Genomic DNA, 15,900 nt, shown 5'->3' with positions numbered 1-15,900 from the left:
TCTATTTCTTACTTACTGACTCTAAGTTATAAAATGAGGTTAAAATCCCATAGTAGATTACAATACATTACATTGAGACTTTTACTGTAAAAATCTAACTCAATGTTATAAAAATGACCTTGATCTTATATTTATACCAGCAGGTTATAAGTACAATCATAAACCAGTTCTTATACTTAAAAAAGAATAAAAATCAAGACACTTATAGAATAAATTTTGAACAAAATTATATGATGACCAGAGTATCTCTCATTTTATAAATATAACATTAACTTCCCAAAGGCCTAAAAAACCTTGATATGTAAATTAACTACTTGAAGTTCATATCCATTCATGAATATTTTGCTTCCCTATGCAACCTTGTAATTTTAAGGACTTAAGCCATAAAAAAATCAGATAACGAAGACTCTCTAAATAAAATGAGGGTAAGCGAAGAGTTGGCTCGAAAACCAAGCCTTCTCAACCAGAACTTTTAAGAAACTTAAAAAAATCTTTAAGGTCAGAAGCAATATTAAGGCATCCCTCACAGGTTCCATAAGATGACTCACCGTTTATACCCATATGGTGTTACAAGCACTTGCATCATTGCCAGACTCAGAAGATAAAAGCACATTGCTAGACTCATAAATTAACATTTACACATCAAGAATCAGCAATAAAACATATAACTAAAGTTGATAAATAAGAAAGAAGAATGTTAGGATATGGAAGAGGTGAGTACATAGGGTTTTTTTTAAAGCAAAGAAATGGGATAGTGAGAAAAATGTACACTGGTGATTAAAGAAAAAGGACTAGTGACTGGGGCATAAATGACTTCTAAATTTAATTTTGTATTAAAAATCTTACCTCATTCTTTTTATTTTTTTTAACCACAGACAAAATTTCCTAGTAGATTGAGAAAACAAAAACAAATTAATAATGTAGGCAGTTCATTTATTTATTTATTCAACAAGCATTTATTCTGTGCTCATTTTGCCAGGAAATGAGGATGAGATTCTCAAGATAATTAAAATACAGAGATCGAAAACTCGGGGCCTTCAGCATATAGACATAACTGGCTCATAATATTTTATAACATTCTAAGCTAATTTGGCAACACTTATACAATGGGATATTTCATCAAATACCGTAATTTTCCAGCTTTTTCTTTTGTCTTTTAATCTGAGTAGATTGAGTACAAATTCACACATGGCAACAAACCTCCAATCCTGGGGTCTACAGCCTGTAGCCAACTACAGCTAAGCAAATACATAGGTATTTTTTTTTTTAAAGCAAAGAAAGGGGATAAACTGGAAAAAACCTCACTTGTTTACAGTTTGTCTGTGGCTGCTTTCAAGCAACAATAGCAGAGTATAGGGTTGAGTAACTGTCCACAAAACTACTCAAAAGAAGGCCGGGTGTGGTGGCTCACGCCTGTAATCCCAGCACTTTGGAAGGCCAAGGCAGGTGGATCACAAGGTCAGTAGTTCGAGACCAGCCTGACTAATATGATGAAATCCCATTGCTACTAAAAATACAAAAATTAGCCAGGCATGGTGTCGCGCACCTGTAATCCCAGCTACTCAGGAGGCTGAGGCAGAAGAATTGCTTGAACCCAGGAGGCGGAGGTTGCAGTGAGTCAAGATTGTGCCACTGTACTCCAGCCTGGGTAACAGAGTGAGACTCTGTCTCAAAAAAAAAAAAAAAAAACAACAACAACTACTCAAAAGAGGCCGGGCACAGTGGCTTGCGCCTGTATTCCCAGCACTTTGGGACGCTGAGGCTGGCAGATCACAAGGTCAGGAGTTTGAGACCAACCTGGCCAATATGGTGAAACCCATCTCTAATAAAAATACAAAAATTAGCTGGGGGTAGTGGCGCGTCCCTGTAGTCCCGGTTACTCGGGATGCTAAGGCAGAAGAATAGCTTGAACCCAGGAGGTGGAGGTTGCAGAGATGAGATCCCGCCATTCCACTCCAGCCTGGGCAAGAGACTGAGACGCAGCCTCAAAAAAACAAACAATAACAACAAAAGCCTACTCAAAAGCTTAAAATATTTACTATCTGGCTATTTACAGAAAAAGTCTGCCAAACCATGTTATAGCCCACATTAGGACTCAGTGGACAGAAATCTGAGTTTGCATTCCTGGGTAAGAAGCAAAGACAAATACATTAAAAATACAGAATAAATTAAGTGTTCTCTGATTTTGAAGTACCTACTACATGCTAATGGTAGGGAGACAAACAATACCTGAGTGTGTCACTGGGTGACTTAGCAAATAATTATCTTACATAAAATTGTCTAAAAAGTTGTCACCAGGCTTCATCATTCAAGATAGTGAGGGTAGATTATAAGCAGGGAGAATACAGAAGACATAGGGGATGAAATAGATTCAAAAGAGCATTATCAAATTTAAGATTCATATAAGAGTAACAGGACATATAAGTGGCTATACATAAGTGGAAATATGTATATATCATGTGTATGAAGTATTATGCATGTATAGATATTCATATACTAAGTCTGAGGTTAAAGGATCTTATACCAAGAATTGATCAACACTGTCCTGTAAAATGACTACATAAACTGAAACTCTTGGGAGAACAATTTGGAGATAAATCAAAATTTATAAATGCCACGAATGAAGCATTCCTGTTAAAATTATCAAGCATGGACAACATGGTGAGACCCCCATCTCTACAAAAAAATATAAAAGTTAGCTGGGGTTGGTGGTACATGCCTGTAGTCCCAGCTACTCAGGAGGATGAGGAGGGGAGGACTGCCTGTGCCCAGGAGGCAGAGGTTGCAATGAGCCAAGATGGTGCTACTGCACTCCAGCCTGGGCAACAGAGCAAGACCCTGTTGCAAAAAAATAAAAATTAAAAAACCCTCAATCACAAACTTCTATAGTAACTTATAGTTACTATAGTTAGATAGTTAACTTATACTTGACAGGAAACACAAGAGGGAGAGAAATCATGGGAATTTAATCAGCAAAGTCCAGAATGTGGGGATACAGAATTACTTGTTTTCTTCAACAAATAATGTTTTTAAAAAATATTAGAAATGGCCAGGTACAGTGGCTCAAGCTTATAATCCCAGCACTTTTGTAGGCCGAGGCAGTCAGATCCCGAGGTCAGGAAATCAAGACCGTCCTGGCTAAGATGGTGAAATCCCCATCTCTACTAAAAGTACAAAAAATTAGCCAGGAGTGGTGACACATGCCTGTAATCCCAGCTACTCAGGAGGCTGAAGTAGAGAATCACTTGAACATGGGAGGCGGACATTGCAGTTAGCCGAGATGGCACCACTGCACTCAGCCTGGTGAGGCTCCATCACACACACACACACACAAAAAGATGAGATACACTGTAGATGTAAAAGAGAGCCAAGATACACAGTTACACATTAGTCAAATGCAATTTATAAAACTTTTTTGGATCCTGATTTGAACTATTTTTTAAAAATCTTTCAGGTAAGCAGATCTCAGTGGGAAGTGCCTATAGTCCCTGGACTGCTACTGAGGACACTGAGGCAGGAGAGTTACTTGAGCCTAGGTGTTTGACACTGTGGTCACTATGACCATACCCAGAAATACCCACTGCACTCTAGTCGCGGCAATACAGTGAGACCCCCATCCCTAAAAATAAAAATTAGCCTACTGAGAAATTTAAACACTAAGGAATTACTATCAACTTTCAAAAGTATAACTATTATGGTTATGATTCTAAAAAATAGTCTTGCTGAGATTTTTCTCAAAATATCCCAGAATTAAAAACTAATAAAGGTGGACAATCAACTTACTATCCCCTATACATTTGTAATTTTTGAGATTTTCCATAACACAAATAAAAAATATATACATTATACCAAAATGTTAGTGATTGTGTGACAGCTTTTCAGGTGATTTTCTTATATTTTGTTTATTTTCACGTTTCATTAAGAAAATGCAATTCCTTGTGAAACCCTAAAAAGTAATAGAGGGTAAGAGTAATTAAATTTAAATTTCAGAAAAACCAATCTGGTACTTTTGACAATAAATGAGAACTAGACTAGGATTATAGAAGTCAATTAACTCCTGACTTCAGGAGAGCCACCAGCCTCGGCCTCCCTAGATGCTGGATTAGAGTGAGCCACTATGCCCAGCCTAAAAGTGTTTTTTAAACTGCAAGTTGAGTAGATACCATAATCAATTTTAGTAGGTCTTGACTTTTTTTTTTTGAGACAGTGTCTTGCTCTGTTGCCCAAGCTGGAGTGCAGTGGCTCGATCTCAGCTCACTGCAACCTCCGACTTCCCAGGTTCTAGCAATCTTCCTGCCTCAGCCGCCTGAGTAGCTGGGACTACAGATGCATACCACCGCTCCCAGCTGACTTTTGTATTTTTAGTAGAGACGAGGTTTCACCATGTTGGCCAGACTGGTTTCAAACTCCTGGCTTCACGTGACCAACACGTCTCAGCTTCCCAGTGTTTTGAGATTACAGGTGTGATATACAGCACTTGACCCCTTGACTTATTTTTAAATGAAAAACTATCACTGCATCCCTAGAGAAAAGGAAAGGTATTATATAAAATTTTCTTATGAAGATTTAAAGAGTTTGAACTTCAGGTAAAAGAACAACAGTAGACAATATGGTTGGTCTTTTTTTGAATGTAAGAATGTGGTCGGACATGGTGTCTCACGCCTGTAATCCCAGTACTTTGGGAGACCAAGGCAGGAGGATCACCTGAGATCAGGAGTTAAAGACTATCCTGGCCAACATGGCAAAACCCTGTCTCTACTAAAAATACAAAAAATTAGCTGGGCGTAGTGGTAGGCAACTTCTCGGAGGCTGAGGCCTAAGAATCGCTTGAACCTGGGAGGCAGAGGTTGCAGCAGTGAGCCTAGATCACACTATTGCCCTACAGCCTGGGATACAGAGGGAGACTGTTTCCAAGGAAAAACAAAGAAGAATGTGACACATTAAAAACATGCTAAGAAACATTTAAGGTTTGTCAGAACTGAAGATGCTCTAATTCATTCATATTTTGATATAAAAAGTGAGAAAAGAAAAAAAGAATCTGGTTTCAGAAATGAGCATATGATTTAAGTTTTGTAAAAGTCTTCAACAAGGAAAAAGAATAAAGTTCTTAAGACAAGGTTGGGGTTATAAAAATTTAAATTATAGTAATAATTTCTAACTAGGCCAGATTCACACTCCTTTTACAGCTGGTACCATCTTCTTCCCTAAAACACCTCTCTGCTCTGGCCAGATAGTGTCTTTACTAACCCCACCCTTTCTCCCAACTTCTCTGCAACCTATTAGATGTATTTTTTTTTTTAAATGGGTGTCTTGCTGTCACCCAAGCTAGAGTGCAATGGTGAGCTCTCAGCTCACCGAAACCTCCGCCTCCCAGGTTTAAGTGATTGTCCTACCTTAGCCTCCCAAGTAGCTGGGATTATAAGTGTGCACCACCACGCCAGGCTAATTTTTGTATTTTTAAGTAGAGATGGGGTTTCACCATGTTGGTCAGGGTGCTCTTGAACCCCTGACCTCATGATCCACCTGCCTGATTACAGGCATGAGCCACTACACCCAGCTATTAGATGTAATTTTAAGCTCTATTCCCACACCTGTTGTTTCCATAGTTCCTGGCAAAATGCTATATAAGTTCACTAGGTACTTAAGCACAAGATAATTGGTAGTCAGAGCTATTACTGTTAGCTATAATAACCCAAATAAGAAAACCAGCATAAAGCAGGGCACACTGGTTCACACCTGTATTCTCAGGGAGGTTGACACAAGAGGACTGTTTGAACCCAGGAGTTCAAGAGTAGCCTAGGCAACATGAGACCTCATTGCTACAAAAAATTTAAAAATTAGCCAACTGTACATGGTGTCACACACCTGTAGTCCCAGCTACTCAGGGAGCTGAGGTAGGAGATCACTTGAACCTATGAGGTGGAGGCTGAGGTGAGCTGCGACTGTGCCACTGTACTATAGCCTAAGTCACAGAGTGATACCCTGTCTTAAAAAAACAAAGAAAAGAAGGAAAAGGAAGATAGAAAGGCAGGAAGGAAGAAAAGAAAGAAAAAAGAAAACCAGAACAACCTAAAGGTATAATCCTATTTGCCACTTAAAAAATAAAAGGACAGGAGTGGTGGCTCACACCTATAATCCCAGGACTTTGGGAGACTGAGGTGGGCAGATCACCTGAGGTTAGGTGTTCCAGACCAGCCTGGCCAACACAATGAAACCCTATCTCTACTAAAAATTAAAAAATGAGCTGGGAAGAGTGGTGGGCACCTGTAATCACAGCTACTCGGGAGGCAGAAGCAGGAGAATCACTTGAACTCAGAAGATGGAGATTGTGGTGAGCCGAGACTGTGTCCCAGCATGGGCCACAGAGTTCCATTTCAACAAAAAAAGAAAAGTCTATGAAGGTCAGATGACATTAGTTACAGATTAGTCTTAAGTCTACTGAAGGTTGGTAGACAGCATCAAACATTTTGGCAGCTTCACCTATAAATTATACATAATATTAAATTAAAAACATGTGATACAGAATATTCAATCCTTACAGCTTTAAGGTGGATCAAAACCTACATTTTACGCAACATCAAATGTTAGTGCTCTCTCCCTTTATTTTTACCTCTTTTGACATGACCTCTGAAATACTGTATGTTTCATCTTCTCTTCCTCTTTTCTTTCTCATGACTATAAAAAAGAATATTTTATTTTTTATAGCAATTAAAATAAAAATATAAACACATATTCTTCAAAACTGCAATAAGGATATTTACCTGGCTTCTCTTCACTTGTGTCAATTGAATTTTTACCCTACAAAACAAGGATTCAGAATATTGTTTTTACTACGGACCTTTATGGTATTGTACATTAAAAGGCACCGATTAACTTGAGAAAAGTTTCTTAGTTAAGCCACATCCAATTTTTCACTATTATACTTACATACATGTAATCTTTTTCTGTATTTCCCTACAACTTGTTCATAATTTGTTTTCCAAGTGCTCTACTTCCATCAATTTTTTTCCATTTAGAAGAGAAATTTCAAAATTAAACATAGTTGGCAATTTGTTTCCTTTTTTTGGAGACGGAGTTTCACTCTTGTCACCCAGGCTAAAGTGCAATGGCGTGATCTCGGCTCATCGCAACCTCCGCCTCCTGGGTTCAAGCGATTCCCCTGCCTCAGCCGCCCGAGTAGCTGGGACTACAGGCGCTCACCACTACATCTGGCTAATTTTTGTATTTTTAGTAGAGATAGGGTTTCAACACGTTGGCCAGGCTGGTCTCAAGCTCCTAACATCAGGTGATCCGCCCACCTAAGCCTCCCAAAGTGCTGGGATTACAGGCGTGAGCCACTGCGTCCAGCCTATAGTTGGCATTTTTACTTAGAAATCCCATGTACATCTGGCTGGGCGCGGTGGCTCACGGCTGTAATCCCAACACTTTGAAAGGCCAAGGTGGGTGGATCACAAGGTCAGGAGATCAAGACCATCCTGGCCAACATGGTGAAATCCCGTCACTACTGAAATACAAAAAAATTACCCAGGCGTGGTGGCGAGCACCTGCAGTCCCAGCTACTTGGGAGGCTAAGGCAGGGGAATCGCTTGAACCCAGGAAGCGGAGATTGCAGTGAGCCAAGATTGTGCCACTGCACACCAGTCTGGCAACGGAGTGACACTCCCATCTCAAAAAAAAAAAACCTAGTACACCTTTAACTGTACATCACGCTAAGATATTCAATAGGTTGAGTCTTGAAGGAATATTCACTGTGAATGAAATTCATACATTAACTACAACTCAAAGTAGAAACAAAAGAGAATACTAATAGAAAATTATTAGTGAGGAAGGCAAGGGAAATGAGATGTTAAAAAAAGTTCCAACCAGGTGCAGTGGCTCAAACCTATAATCCCAGAACGTTAGGAGGACGAGGTAGTAGGACTGCTTGAAGCCAGGAGTGCAAGACCAGCTTGAGCAACAAAGCAAGACACCCACTCTACAAAAATTTAAAAATTAGCTGAGCATGGTGGTATGCACCTGTAGTCTCAGCTACTCAGGAGGCTGAGTTGGGAAGATGGCTTGAGCCCAGCAGTTCAAAGCCACAGTGAGCTACTACGGTGCTAGTGAACTCTAGGCTAGGCTAGTGAGACATCACTTCTAAAAAAATTTTTTTGTTTCAAAATAAGAGTTGGGAAAGTATTATATCAAGAATAGGTGAACAACATGTATGATAAATCAAAATGACAAAAAAATATATAATGAATTTTAAAATTAAGTCACAAAGTCTGAAGATTAAACAAGAAAATACTGAAAAAGAACTGGTACGATAAGAGTAGGCAGAATTTAATAGCTGACATGTTTAAGAAAAATGCAGAGGGGGAAAAAAATCAAAACCCTGGTATAAAAAGCTAGGTGGAACTGGCCAGGCAAGGTGGTTCACACCTGTAATCCTAGCACTTTGGGAGGCCAATGTGGGTAGGTCACCTGTGATCAGGAGTTCAAGAACAGCCTGGCCAAGAAGGTGAAACTCCGTCTCTACTAAAAATACAAAAATTAGCCAGGCATGGTGGCAAGTGCCTGCAATCCCAGCTACTTGGGAGGCTGAGGCAGGAGAATCACTTGAACCTGGGAGCAGAGGTTGCAGTGAGCCAAGATCAAGCCATTGCACTCCAGCCTGGGGCCCAAGAGCAAGATTTTACCTCAAAAAAAAAAAAAAAAAAAAAAAGGTTAGGTGAAATAAAGTTAAGGATATATTGTATATATTAAATTAACAGGTTAAAGAGCAGAGAAGAAATGACTACACCAATAAAATAACTGTAAAAATAAAAACATGTTCTTCAAGCCCTTGGAAAGGCCAGGTGTGCTAGGTCACATCTGTAATCCCAGCACTTTCGGAGGCCAAGGCAGGGGTACTGGTGAGGGTGGGGGTCAGGGAGGATAGCTTGAGCCCAGAAGTTTGAGACCTGCCTGGGCAACATAGTGAAGCCCTCTCTGTATGAAAATAATAATCTTAAAAGCCCTAGGTAAGTCTCTGGAGCTAGCAAATGAGTTAAGTGTCAGCAGGCTGCTTTTTTTTTTTTTTTTTTTTAAACAGTCTTGCTCTGTCACCCAGGGTACAGTCTAATAGCATGAACTCAGCTCAGGGCAACCTCCACCTACCAGGTTCAAGTGATTTTCCTGCATCAGCCTCCAGGGTAGCTGGGATTACAGAGACCTGCCATCATGCCCAGCTAATTTTTGTATTTTTAATGGAGACTGGGTGTCACCATGATGGGCAGGTTGGTCTCAAACTCTTGACCTCAGGTGATCCACCAGCCTTGGCCTACCAAAGTGCTGGGATTACAGGCATGAGTCACCGCACCCGGCCCATTTCTTTCTTTTTTTTTTTTTTTTTTTTAGTACTCTCTCTCAGTAGACTCAGTATTACCAGTTTTAGTTACTTACTTAGGAACAGAGTCTCCCTCTGTCGCCCAGACTAGAGTGCAGTGACGCAACCTCAGCTCACTGCAACCTCTACCTCCTGGGTTCAAGTGATACCCACACCTCAGCCTCTCAAGTAGCTGGGACGACAGGCACGCACCACCACACCCAGATAATTTTTGTATTTTTAGCAGAGACAGGGTCTCATCAAGTTGACCAGGCTGGTCTCAAACTTCTGACCTCAAGGAATCCATGTGCCTCAGCTTCCCAAAGTATCATAGGCATGAGCCACCAGGCCTAGCAGAATTACCTAGCATTACAGGCATGAGCCAAAAGGCCTAGCAGAATTACCAGTTTTAAATAATGGGTTTTGTTGCAAAATAGTCTACAAAATACTTTATCAGGCATTTTAACATCACCATTAACTAGCCTAAGAATCAAATAACTGAAATTAAAAACTACCGTAGCTATTCTGCCTATTGGAATTCTGATATTTCCTATTAAAGGCAGGTTAGCATTGAAAATAACTGGAAGCAGGTCCAGGCGCGGTGGCTCACGCCTGTAATCCCAGGACTTTGGGAGGCCGAGAATATTTTTTATGTCACGGCCTATGGGTGAATCACGAGGTCAAGAGATCGAGACCATCCTGGTCAACATGGTGAAACCCCGTCTCTACTAAAAATACAAAAAATTAGCTAGGCATCATGGCGTGTGCCTGTAATCCCAGCTACTCAGGAGGCTGAGACACCATTAACCTGACACACAATAAGTACTCAATAAATGTGACCTTTATTATTTCTCTTTTAACTAACACAACTTCATTATGCGCTCCAAATAAAATGGCTACTTATAAAATGCCTTGAAGTTTAAATTTGCAGATTCTTTCCAATTAAGCAAGTCAAATTGTGTCATCATCGAAAATAATCCATGGAATAAGAAACTAAAGGATCATACTTTGGCTCTTTCTCCATTTCTTAAATAGTGAGGAATAGACTTGACATGATTCTGCATTGCTTGTATCAAAGTAAGGTTTATCATTAAACAAAGTCAAAATTAAACAGACAATCAAAAGAGCCAGAAGAATACAAAAGTATGTCTTCAATATTTAAATGACAAAAAATATTCTGGCTGGCTATATTACCTTTTTAACTTTTAAAGACTCCTTTTTTCTCTCCAATTTTTCTTTCTTCTTCTGTTCCTGTAAGATACATTTTTCTTGTCACAAGTGGGAAGTGCAACATGAAAAAAAAAAACACACATATCAATTCTCAAATAATTTATGTTTACAATGAAGAAACTAAGGTCTATCATAATTAAAAAACAGGGAGGAACTTGCCTTTGTGGAGTAATGGGACAGATTTATCCTCCTGCCTTAAACAACTAAAATCCAGTTAACATTTATTAAACAATGGTTTTCAAGCAACATGCAGTAACGATTGCAAACACTGACAAAAGGGAAACAAGGTTAATCTTCTGACTGCCCAGCTTACTGCCTGATACAATTTTAAAGGACAAATAATGGAGAAAAATCCAAACAGAGCCCAACCGTCTCTTTGTGTTGAGACAGAATCCAAAACTTAAGAGCAGTAGCACTCCCAGGGTCAAGTACCAGAGAGGACAAAGATGCACAAAGCCAGCTGTTATCTCCTTCTCAGGCTGAGTACTGATAAGCTCATGGTAACCAAGACCAGAAGAGTCACCAGAAAGAAACAGGTGGAACCTCCCTTGTTCCAAGGGGGTCAGCCATAATAAGGTATACCTCACATTCTCTCAGCCAAAGTAGAAAGTCCTCTTAATATACAGGGCATCAATCAAGTAGAGTGCTCAGAAAAGAGATCAACTTATTCCTAGACTAAAAGCTATTCTAGACATACCCTCACCAATTTTTAAGACACCAAAAAATTCAAACCAGTTCCAAGAGGTGGTGAAAGGGGTAGATGCTATGTAACTCATTGAGTATTTGTTTTTCCATTTGTCTTATTTTACCATAAAAAATAAAAGGCATTCAAACAAAGAAAAAAGGAGATTTGACAAAAAGCAAAATTTCAATTGACAATTGTTAAATGTGGGTGACGGGGACACAGGGACTTACTATATTCTCTCCATTTGCACAAGTTTTTAAATCTTCATAACGGGGAGTGGAAAGGCAAACAATAAATACAATAAATGATGTATATCAGATGAAAAGTGCAATGGGAAGAAAAGAACAAGGTAAAGAGAATCAAGTGTGTTAGCAACTTCCTTAAAATTGTGAGAGCAGGTCTCATCTAGAAACCATGTCAGTCAAAGCTCAAAGATGAAGTTAAGCCATGCAGTTATTTAGAGGAAGAAGGTTCCAGGCAGAAAACAGCAACCACAAAAGCCCAAGACAGGGGGTCTGAATGGTAATGGCATTGAGAAAGGCAGTCAAATTGCTTACAGACATATAGACATTATCGGGACTTTCACTTTTCAGAAACAACATAAGCTAGGAGATAGTATAACATCTTTAAAGTACTCCAAGAAATAAAGTACTGAAGAAAAAAATTCTTTACCCAGTAAAAATCTATTTCAAAAATGAAAGTAAGTGAAGACATTCAATGAAAGCTAAAAGAACCCATCACCAACAGAAAATGCAAATCTATAATAACAGAAAACAGAGCAATTGGCTATCTGTGGATAGAACATGGGGTACGGATGAGGGAGAAGAATTATACATGAGCAGAAAGACTTCTTTGGAATCAGTGGCTATGTCCACTATCATGATTGTTATGCCTTCACAAGTATATCCATGTAACAAAACTTAGGGAATTGTACATTTTAAATATGTGCAGTTTAGTGTATGTCAATCACACCCCAATGATAACATTTTAAAAATGGAATCCTTCTCAGGAATAAAAAGAACGACCCCCTGAAAGACAGAGAATGAATAAATCTCAAAAAGATGCTGAGCAAAAGTAACAAGACAAAGAATGCATATCTAAAAGAATATTGAGAAAAAAACAAACTCAGTTTCTCCCTACATACTCAACAATCAACACAAAAGACTTCTGTGACCCAATGTGTGAGGGTTTTCCCTGTACACCCAACAAGCTTATCTGCAGTGACACCAGCTGGGTGTCCTCTACTGGAATTCAATTCTGACACACACCATGTACCAGGTGATAGAATCAAATCACCAAGACTTTCCCCACCAATTTCAGATGCCAATCACAAGGCCCAAGTTGTTTTACCTGTACTTCTCACTGAGTAGTGATAAATCAGGGTTCTGACAAGCCCCTCTTGGGGTTTGACTAATTTGCTAGAGGAGCTCACAGAACTCAAAGTAACATTAATGTTTACCGGTTTATTATAAAGAATAGGACAGTTTGGGGGCAGTGGCTCACACCTGTAATCCCAGCACTTTATGAGGCCAGGATACGTGGATCACTTGAGCCCAGGAGTTCCAGACAAGCCTCGGCAACATGGCAAAACTGTGTGTCTCTACAAAAAATACAAAAATAAGACAGACTTTATAATGGTGTGCTCCTGCAGTCCCAGCTACTGGGGAGACCGAGGTGGAAGGAATGCTTGAACCGAGTAGTCGGAGATTGTAGCTAAGATGGTGCACCAAACTCAAGCCTGGGCAAGAGAGTAAGATTCTGTCTCAAAAAAATAAAAATAGTACAAAGGAGTCAGATGAACACAAGAGAAAGAGATGTACAGAAGAAGTGCAGGGCTTCCATGCCCTTTCTGGGTGCACCACCCTCTCCAGGAACCTCCATGTGTTCAGCTCTCCAGGAATTCTCCAAACCCTGTCCTTTTGGGTTGTTTTATTTTTATTTATTTTATTTATTTTTGAGACACAGTCTCACTTGCTTGCCCAGGTTACAGTGCAGTATTGTGATCTCGGCTCACTGCAACCTCCACCTCCTGAGTTCAAGTGATTCCCCTGCATTCAAGCGATCCTTCTGCCTCAGCCTCTCAAGTCCCCAGGGTGACAGACACGTACCACCATGCCCAGCTAACTTTTATATTTTTGACAGAGATGGGTTTTCACCATGTTGCTCAGGCTGGTGTTGAACTCCTGGGCTCAAGTGATCCGCCCATCTTGGCCTCCCAAAGTGCTGGGATTACAGGCATGAGACACTGCACCCAGCCTGCTTTATTTTTGAGACAGGGTCTTGCTCTGTCACCCAGACTAGAGTGCAGTGGTGCCATCATGGTTCACTGCAGCCTCAATCTCCTGGGCTCAAACAATCCTCCTGCCTCAGCCTCCCAAGCAGCTGGGACTACAGGAACATGCCACCTCACCTAGCTTATTTTTCTATTTTTGGTATAGACAGAATTTTGCCATGTTGTCCAGGCTGGTCTCAAACTTCCAGGCTCAAGCAATCTGCCTACCGAGGCCTCCCAAAGTGCTGAGGTTAGAGGTGTGAGCCACACCCAGCCCTTCTGGGTTTTTAATGAAGGCTTTATAACATAGGCATGATGATTAGTCTCTCTTCTTTTCCTCAAGATTGAGGGTAAGGATAAATTCTAACCCTCTAATCCAGGTTTTCTAGTACCTAAGCCATCGATCGTTAGCATTAATAAAGCCACTATTACTTCGAAGATTCCAGGGATTTCAAGAGTTGTATACCAGGAAATGGTAATGAAGACCAACTATTTGCTCACAATAGCACAATACCATGATTTAATTTATAGAATTTTCTAGGGTAAAACAATAATGGTCTATAGTGACATAAAACAGATCAGTGGTTGCTGGACACCAGCTGTGGGGATCACTGCCAGCACAAAACAACTTTTTGGAGTTCACGGAAATGCACTGTGTCTTGATTGTGCTGGTGGTTACACAGGTCTATATGTTACTAGTCAAACTCAACAAACTGTAAACTTAGAATCTGTACATTTTACTGTATAAAATGGGGTCGGGCGCGGTGGCTCACGCCTGTAATCCCAGCACTTTGGGAGGCTGAGGTGGGTGGATCCCGAGGTCAAGAGATCGAGACGATCCTGGTCAACATGGTGAACCCCATCTCTACTAAAAATACAAAAAATTAGCTGGGCATGGTAGCGTGTGCCTAATCCCAGCTACTCAGGAGGCTGAGGCAGGAGAATTGCCTGAACCCTGGAGGCGGAGGATGCAGTGAGCCGAGATCGTGCCATTGCACTCCAGCCTGGGTAACAAGAGCTAAACTCCCGTCTCAAAAAATAAATTAATTAATTAACTAAAATAAAATAAAATATTGTATATACTGTACACGTCAATAAAACTATTTTTGTTTGTTTCTTTGAGACAGAGTTTTGCTCTTGTTGTCTAGGCTAGAGTACAACGGCGTGATCTCAGCTCACTGCAACCTCTGCCTCTCGGGTTCAAGTGATTCACCTACCTCAGCCTCACAAGTAGCTGGGATTACAGGCATGCGCAACCATGCCTAGCTAATTTTGTTTTTTTTAACTAGAGACAGGGTTTCTCCATGTTGGTCAGGCTTGTCTTGAACTCCCAACCTCAGGTAGTCCGCCCACCTCGGGCTCCCAAAATGCTGGGATTACAGGCATGAACCACTGCGCCTGGCCAATAAAGCTATTTAAAAAAAATTTTTTTAAGCCTTCACGTATAGTCAGTTACATATACATACCTCTAATTGTTGCTGTTCCATTTTCGTCAATAAAAATTTGGAGTAGATATTGCTTTTTTCAAGCAAATGTTGAAGTCGACGGTACCGTATTTCAGTTGACTCTCTATCCCAAGACATGCGAGCCTATCCAAAGACAAAATTTCCATAATTACTAATACTTTCTGACATACATTAATTTTTTTGGCATAAAGTTTAATAAAAATGGCTAAAAGAACATTTTTCAAACCAAACTAACACTTTTTCAAATTAAAAACTAGAATAACTGAAAAAAAAAAAACAGTTCTTGGGTTCAACAGGCAATCTGATAGATGTAGTTTGAATATCAAAATACTGTAATTTCAAATACTGAACACATGATTTTGATTTCTGGCATCTACTGAGTTAGAAGGTCCATTAAAAAACATTTGAAGGCCGAGCACAGTGGTTCACACCTGTAATCTCACCACTTTGAGAGGGCAAGGTGGGCAGATCACTTGAAGCTAGGAGTTCAAGACCAGCCTGGCCAACGTGATAAAACCCCATCTCTACTAAAAACACAAAAATTAGCTGGGCGGTAGTGGCATGTGCCTGTAATCTCAGCTACCCGGGAGGCTGAGGCAGGAGAATTGCTTCAACTCAGGGGGCAGAGGTTGCAGTGAGCCAAGATCACGCCACTGCATTCCAGCCTGAGTGAGAGAGCAAGACTCCGTCTCAAACACAAACAAAACAAATCATATATGAAATTAAAAAGTAGAAAATTTTAATTCAAATTAAATTAAGATTTTTGTTTTTGTTTTTTCAAAAAGCAAGCACTCACCACCACATCCAGCTAATTTTTTGTACTTTTAGTAAAAAGGGGTTTCACCATGTTGGTCAGGCTGGTCCCAAATTCCTGACCTCAGGTGATCTGCCCACCTTGGCT

At 40.1% G+C, this 15,900-nt stretch overlaps 1 protein-coding gene across 2 annotated transcripts in view; it reads right to left on the bottom strand.

Annotated features, from left to right (window-relative positions):
• HELLS (helicase, lymphoid specific) overlaps positions 1-15,900 on the bottom strand; it is a 54,385-nt gene that overhangs the window by 31,081 nt on the left and 7,404 nt on the right. For both annotated transcript variants that reach the window (XM_017979145.4, XM_002756453.7), the window contains exons 3-7: positions 15,000-15,122; positions 10,541-10,597; positions 6,762-6,798; positions 6,611-6,675; positions 847-885 (exon numbers count right to left, since the gene is read on the bottom strand). In XM_017979145.4, coding sequence (XP_017834634.2) covers positions 847-885; positions 6,611-6,675; positions 6,762-6,798; positions 10,541-10,597; positions 15,000-15,122 — 321 coding nt within the window. The remainder of the gene's footprint in view (positions 1-846; positions 886-6,610; positions 6,676-6,761; positions 6,799-10,540; positions 10,598-14,999; positions 15,123-15,900) is intronic.

Source organism: Callithrix jacchus, chromosome 12 (genome assembly GCF_049354715.1).
Source record: "Callithrix jacchus isolate 240 chromosome 12, calJac240_pri, whole genome shotgun sequence".
In the NCBI taxonomy this organism is placed as follows: Eukaryota; Metazoa; Chordata; class Mammalia; order Primates; family Cebidae; genus Callithrix; species Callithrix jacchus.
Note: the sequence above shows the minus strand (reverse complement) of the source record. Positions and strands in the feature narration are given on the sequence as shown.